At 58.1% G+C, this 7138-nt stretch overlaps 1 protein-coding gene across 1 annotated transcript; it reads right to left on the bottom strand.

Annotated features, from left to right (window-relative positions):
• Positions 1 to 2245: 2245 nt before the first annotated feature.
• FGF19 (fibroblast growth factor 19) lies at positions 2246 to 6634 on the bottom strand. Its single transcript, XM_025878664.2, has 5 exons — positions 6544 to 6634; positions 6234 to 6299; positions 5724 to 6113; positions 5252 to 5355; positions 2246 to 2653 (listed from the first exon to the last, which is right to left on the bottom strand). Exons 1-5 carry the CDS (start codon positions 6632 to 6634, stop codon positions 2339 to 2341), a joined length of 966 nt encoding a protein of 321 aa, XP_025734449.1. The 3' UTR covers positions 2246 to 2338.
• Positions 6635 to 7138: the final 504 nt, after the last annotated feature.

The raw sequence follows: 7138 nt of genomic DNA, 5'->3' as shown, positions 1-7138 counted from the left end.
TGGGGAGGACGCTCCACTTCATTTTCCCCTGAAGTGTTTGTCTCCAGGACAGAGAAGATCACATGTAAACGGTTTTCCTGTGGCTGTGAACCTGGGCTCCACATTTGAATCACAGGGAGCTTCACAAAATCTTAAATGCCCAGACCACACCCATTCCAATTAGACCTGATCTCTGGGGACGTGGCCTAGCGACTGGATTTTTCCCTAGGTGATTCTACTGTGCAACCGAATTTAAGAACCGGCAGAAATAACTGTTCTGGGCCATGAGTTCTAGTCCCGGCGCGCTCTGTACCAGGCATCTCACAGACAGAATTCCATGCGATTCTCCCAACGGTCCTGCAATGCACACCTTGTTCATCTCACCGTCCACATGAGGACGCAGACTCATGCGGTGACTTGACTTACTCCCTTTACTCAAGTGACGGCTCCACCCCTCACTGCTCTCTCCACCCTTGCCCCAGCCTTACAGGCGAGGACACAGAGGCTCAGAGAAGTGGATGATTTGCTCCAGAATGAACAGCTGGTTGGAGAATTTTGCCCTAGGACGTGCAGCAACTTCTTTCGCAATTTTTAGCAGCCGTAATGACTGGTTACCACCGGTATCTAGCTGGCGGAGGAGAGACCGGGGTCGCTGTTCATCATCCCAGCTCACTCAGGAACACCTGCTCCCAGCAAAGAGCTACGTCAATACGCAGAGGCCACACTAGTTGGAGTCTGTTTCTTGTGCCTGCCACACACCTACGCCGTGGCTGCCCTCACCACGCAGACTCCTTCCCAGCAGAGGTGATAGGAGGAAGCCGGCACCCAGGCCCAAGCAGCCTCCCCACTGGGTTAACCTCATCTAGTATTCGACCCACCTGAGCCTCAGCTTGGGGGCTCGTTGCAACGACCAGGAGCTTTGGTAGAAATTTCCATTTTAAATGCAGCAAACACCCGAAGCGTCTCCTCTTGAGCTCAGCGCCCGGGTCTCCCTCCCTTCCCGCTCTCCCTCACAGGCATCCAGCTGGATAACGAAATGCCACTTTTGGTACAAAGTGTGCTTTAATGTAGAAAACAAAACTCACGTACATCATAAATACAACTTGGTGGGGGTATAAATAAAGTAAGAAAATAGAGAGATGTACATATCCAACAAAATAAATTATGCATAAATACCACGTTGGCAACTAAGTGCTGGGAAGGGCTCCTCTCCCCACTGCTTCTGCAAGTTACTGGCAAGACCGGGGGCTTCCCAATCCAACCTTTCCTGGCTTTTGAACGCGATGAGCAGGTCTACCTAAGGCGAGAGGCTGCCAAGTCCTGCCGCCCCGCAAAGGGCTGGGAACATGGAAACAGCCCCAGAAGCCATGTCTGCTCCTCTCTGGTCCATATCCACAGCGCTGGAGAAAGGAGGGAGCGCACCAGAGCCGCAGCACTGTGCGGGAGACCCGGGAGGGGGGGGCCCGCGGGGTTCTGTCCAGAGGGGCGCTCAAGTGTGAAACCCACATGCCCAGAGCAGATGGGATCCCGCGGAAGGAGGGCTGCTGGGGCTGTCCTCGCATCCTGTCCCCCCCCCCCCCAAGCAGGTGGTCGTTCACTCAGGGGAACCAGTGAGCCCTGTTAAGTGTTGGCTATGTGCAGGGCGCTGGAAGTCAAGGGGAGGAGCAAGTGAATTCCCAATGGACCCTGGGCAGACTGCCAAGTAGTCTGGTGAAGGTCATCTGTCCCAGAAGCAGCCGCAGCGGGCAGTTCTTAAGGTTTACCCAGGCTGGAGGAGGCCTCTGGGCTCTCCCTGTTCCTGAAGCCTGGTGGGCCATGCCTGTGCCCGGTCAGTTCTGTCCTGGAGGGGTTGGGGGAGAACCAACGATCCTCTCTGGAGTGGAGACCTCGATCAATTCTCATGTGGTAGAGTCAAATTTACCTAAGGTTTCACAAAGCTGATCACCTGTACGTGAGTTTAAAACGACCGCTTTTCTTCTGGCTGCCCCTGCTGGAAATGACGGGAGAGAGAACTGCAGAACGTTTCAGCTTGGCATAAGAACTTTCCCAAAGGTAGTGAGTTCCCGGTCAGTGGAGGTATTCAAGCGGAATCAGGGCAGCACAGCAAACTGTCCAGCAATGGCAAAGGTGCGGGGTGGAAGGCTTACGGTTTCAAGATCATACATGTCTATCCACTAGGAACTGGCGCAGCCAATGTACAACTCTGTATATGTACAAGTTCTAGATGTTTCTTCCTAAAGCTACCCGGAGCGCAAGCCCAGGATTGTACTGTAGAAGCACAGCCAGAACCCACTTTGCAAGCACCACAGGTCTGGGGTCCTGGCCTGTAAGGGCGGTGGAGGGGAGGCCACAGCCCCACTTATTTTTGGAAGCTGGGGCTCTTCACTAGTCCCATTTTGGTGGCGATCCCAAAAGGGTCCATGCTGTCTGTTTCTAGGGGGGCAGAAAACCCATCAGACTCCACGTGGTCCTGGAGGTCCCTGGGCTCTGCTGGGCTCCCGGGCAGCATGGGCAAGAAGTGGGACAGGGGCAGAAAGCCTCTGTCCTTGTACAGCTGCCTCTGTTTGGCACTGCTCAGAGAGACGGGGAGACGGTGCTTCTTAGACCGGTACACATTGTAGCCGTCGGGGCGGATCTCCTCCTCAAAAGCACAGTCTCCGGCAGAGTACTGAGGCTAGGGAGAAAAGGGGTGGCCGTGAGCACCAGTGGGAGCCCCCTGGGGTGACATCACCAGAAGCAGCAGAGACGCTGGCCACCAGGTGAGCATTTGAGCTACATACTCCCACTTGGGTCCACATGATTGGTCCTATGTACCCGTGTGTATAGTTACATATAAAGTACGTGCTTATCCGTGTAAATTCATACCTACGTAAAGTATGCATTACATTAATATACACATTGAGCATATACTCATATATAAATACGATAAATTACAACATTTAATGTTAAACATGACACATTACACGTACTTTAACATAAATGTATACATATATGTGCTTACACATTTATAACCTTTATACACAGATATCTGTGTATCTTTTATATCTCTCCCTAAATCATGTCACTTCTTAAATTTAGTCTTGTTCTGAGCAACAGATGCATAAAATCAGAAGTGCAACACACGTGTCTGCACCCCTCACCCTTACGGTAAACACAGGACTGTTGACATGAAAAAGCCCCTGGTGGCCACACTTGGGGAGACCCGGCTAAACTAGGTGTGCTCTCCTAATCCAATCTGGAGCCCAGATTAAAGCATCTATTCCCCATTTAGACCCAAGTAACGGTGGGCCATTCTGAGGCCTTTTTGTCTGGTGCCCTTGTAGGAAACGTCAGCCGCGCCCCCCCACCCCGCAATTTCCTTCCTTTGGTGGCCAGAGAGCCTTCCAGGCAGCCTGCCAGGATTACCAAGATAAAGACGGCCCCCTCCCCCCAGGCCCAGGACAGAGCCTGCACCCAGCGGGGTGGCGGGAAATGCAAACCAAAGGGCAGAGAGCAGCCCCTGGGGTCCCAGGACGCTGGGAGCCAGAGAGGTATACCAGTGGGCCAAGTCCTGTGCCAAACTGGGGAAGGTCATTACCCCGTGAGGACACAGAGGGTGGGGAGCCAAGGAGTGCTGGGCGGTAAACAACCCCGGGAGGCACCCAGTCCCGTTTGTGCCCAAGCCTACAAAGGTCGCTGAACTGCAGGTGGGTGAGCGCTGTGCTGATAAGGCACTGATAAGGCTCAAGTCTAGGGAGGCAACAACATGCCCAGCTCCCTGCACTTAAACAGAGCCACCAGACAGGGGGGGGGGGGGGGGGGGGGGGGGTGGAATGCAAACTGATAAATAAACAAGGGAAGGGGAAGCAAATGGCGGCGCTATTTTACTCTCCCGGGTCTTTGGCAGAAACTAGCACCCCATTCTCTTCTCCAAACCGAAAAGGAAATGATTTCGAGTTGTTTGGAGAAAGTGGAATTTATTAAAAAAAAAAAAAAAAAATCCTCCGTCTTGGCTAAGCCATACACACGGGATCAAGAGTCAGAACAGGATTTTAGGGGAAGGGACACCCCCACCACAAAACTTGGACGAGAATGGTGGTTTAGACCCATCTGCGCCAGCGGGTCCTCCAGCCCTACTCCCCCGCCCCAAGTAAATGTCACAACAAAAGTTGCAACTGCGGGTTTGGAGTGGCTTTGGGTGTCAGCTTTCAGAAAGCCGACCACCTCCTTTCTTTCCCTCCGTTCTGGTCCATTCACGCAGGACTCCGCCATAAAACCTGAAACAGGCCCTCTGGAAAAATGGGATAAACTGGCCTCCGAGGCACAAAACAACTGGGACACTAAAAAGATTCGCGCTGCGGGGGAGGCCGGCATCTGCATCTTTTCTGGCGGGTGGGGCCATCCCAGGAGGCGCGGTCTCCCCGCCCCCCCTCGCCCAGCCCCTCCCGCCGCGCCCCCGGCCCAGCAGGGCTGCATTGAGGCCCTGCGCGGGGCCGGGACCTCACACCGCCTCCTCTGTGAGCCCGGGGGCGCGGGAGGGGCGCGGGCTCCCTTTGAACTCCCAGTCTTTTGTTCCCAGAGACCGAGACCCGGTTTCCGCACACTTCCTGCCCCGAGACCTCGATGGTTACCTGGGCCTTCCCACCCCGTCCCCCCCCCCAGCACCCTCCCCCAAAAGCATCTGCAGTGCAGGTGAGCGCGACAGGAGGGCAAACGCCACTGGAATATTCTTCTAACGTGTCAGCCAAAACCACCCTGCTTTTCTAGTGGATAAAAATTAAGAAAAAAAAAATCTCCCCCATCCCAAATGTAATTTTTTCTGACTTATTTGAAGATTGGCTTTTTGTAAAAAAGATCCAAGTTGTGAATATACTTTCTCGTGCCTTCCTTTTATTTCATACCGCAGGGAGGGGAACGGAGGCGAGGACCACACACGCGCAGGCCGAGACAGAAAAGGCCCGTGGTGGGTTTCACTGTTTAATGTCAAAGAAAGCCGAATACAGCGTTTCCTCCGTCCCACTGGGCCGGCCTTCGGCGCAATTGAAAATATGCAAAGGCAGCTCTCGCCCTCTGGCTACTAGCCGGGACCCACAAACTTCCACAGAAAAAAATTCTCACTTCAGCTTAATCTGGCCCTTCGTCCTCTTCCCTTCCGAGCTCCATGCCGGACCCGGGGCAGAAAGCGAGGAGAGCCTGGATTCGATCCTGCGCACCCCGCTCCCCTGCGGGGCCCCGCCTGGGGACAGGCATAGGTCCCGCGCCCCAGCGCGTATCCCCCGGTGGAGATACCTACCAGCCCTTGCATCCTGCCGTCGGCGCCCATGCAGAGGTACCGGACGCTGTGCACGCCCTTGATGGCCACGGTCCGCAGAGCGACTGCCCTGATCTCCACCAGACCTGGGCGCGAGAGAAGCAGAAGACTGCAGCCGGGACCCGCCGGGCCCACAACACGTGGATGCGGTGGGTGCGCAGGCCCAGGCCCTCCCCCACTCCCCCATCTCCTTGTGCCGTCTAGGACTCTGGGGAGGGAATGGGTCGCCCAGGTGCCAAGATCTGGGGTTCCTGGGAGTGGGGGGTCCGCGGGAAGGGAAGGGGGCAAGGGAAGGATAACGCGTGGGTGCGGTGGGTCCACGTGCCGGCGCCCCCCTCCCTCAGCTCCCCGCGCTGTCAGGGGCCGCGGGCCGGGAACAGAACGCAGAGGTGCCAAAACGTGGGGTTCCTGAAGGAGGTAAAGGGAAGGGGCACCGGGACGAGTGGGCACTCACTGTGCGCGCTCTGGCCCCGCGCGCAGTCAACCCCGCCGTCGGCGCGGATGCGCAGGAAGCAGCTGGAGAGGCCGTGGGGGCCGGCGGTGTACAGGTGCCGTAGGCGGATGGGCTCACCCCAGCCGTAGTGCACGTGCGGCCCCGCGTCCGAGAAGGCTAGGGGGCGCCCGGCTGCGGCCAGCCACAGGCCGGCTAGGACCACGGCGCGGGCTACCGCGCACCGGCTCAGCGCGCTCCGCATGGCACCTCCCTCGGGCTCCGCACGCAGTTCTGGCGGCGAGGGTGCGGGAGGCTGGGTGGCAGCAGAGCTGTGCGTGCCGAGGCGGGATGCGTCCCTCGAGCCGGCGGTGCGCTCTGGGCGCTCAGCGCTCCTGCTCCGACGGCAGACGGCTGGAGGCCAGCGGCCTTATATAGTGCGTCTTACCCTCCCGGCGGGTGGGTGCCCGCGACACCCGAGCATTTCTTATCAGGATTGCATCAGCCCTCCGCCCCCCGCACACACCCACTCACACCCCGCCTCCTGCCCCAGCCCCTCCCCGGACCCCGCCCGGGTGACCCCGCCCAGGCCTCCCGGATCTGGGGGAGGAGGCCCCGTTTCACCGGAGGGTTCGGGGAGCTCCTCCCCGCAGCGCAGGGGCCGGGGGCTAGGTCTCTCTTGGCTGGGAGAGTTTGATTTTATAAAGCAATAAAGGAGACAACCGGTCCCCGCCCCCACACCACCGACTCCCCCAGGGAATGCGCTCGTGGCGGGGCGCTAGCAGGAGCTGGGAGCAGGAACCCCGTGACCAGAGACTGGGGCACTGACCTTTGCATCCCTCACCCCCTGTCCGGAGAAGCTTCGCCTTGGGTGTGGGGCTCTGTCTTCTTAAAAGCCCACATCCACTCCCTCCCACGACGGTCCTAACCGTCATATCTCCAGATGCAAAGCCGTCCATTAGAATTTCCCCCTGCCGCTCGGACTAGCTCACGTTTTCCTGGTCTTATGTTCTCGCGATCCCGGCCCCCCTCCCGCCCCTTTTACCCCGGTAAATTGCCCCCCGACGGGGGGCCGGGCTCGAGTCCTGGGAGGAACAATGGGGGAGTGGCGCGCGGCGAGCGCTAGATGGCGCTTCCGCCCCGGTTTCGGCCTCTGCGCCGGCTTGAGCGCGCGGCGGTGCCCGGAGCTGGAGCCTGGATGGGCTGTCGTCCTGAAGGCGCCTTTGGCGGGGGCAAGGTGGGCTTGCTTCTGCAGACGGGGAAACTCTGGCTTCTCAGCTCGGGCCAGGCGCAGCGCAGGGAAGCCCCTCTGTGTTTGAGTGCCTTTTGTCGTTGGTCCGGTCCCTGGGTCCCTGAGCTCTTCTCCCGGGCCAGGGCGCGATGTCTTGGGGGACTGGGGGAGGAGAGGTCGGGGAGGGGCAGAGCGGCAGTGAGGGGCG

This window comes from Callorhinus ursinus, unplaced genomic scaffold, assembly GCF_003265705.2.
Source record: "Callorhinus ursinus isolate GAN/ISIS: 27379988/994484 unplaced genomic scaffold, GSC_fseal_2.0 scaffold51, whole genome shotgun sequence".
Taxonomy (NCBI): domain Eukaryota; kingdom Metazoa; phylum Chordata; class Mammalia; order Carnivora; family Otariidae; genus Callorhinus; species Callorhinus ursinus.
Note: the sequence above shows the minus strand (reverse complement) of the source record. Positions and strands in the feature narration are given on the sequence as shown.

Excerpts from the sequence above, each read along its gene's own strand:
- FGF19 (XM_025878664.2), bottom strand. The coding sequence starts at position 6,634 with ATGACGGTTAGGACCGTCGTGGGAGGGAGTGGATGTGGGCTTTTAAGA. Across the intron at positions 6,300-6,543 it reads GAAGCTTCTCCGGACAGGGG|ATCCGGGAGGCCTGGGCGGG; the intron begins GTGAGGGATGCA and ends CTCCTCCCCCAG. Across the intron at positions 6,114-6,233 it reads GCTGGGGCAGGAGGCGGGGT|CCGTCTGCCGTCGGAGCAGG; the intron begins GTGAGTGGGTGT and ends GCTGGCCTCCAG.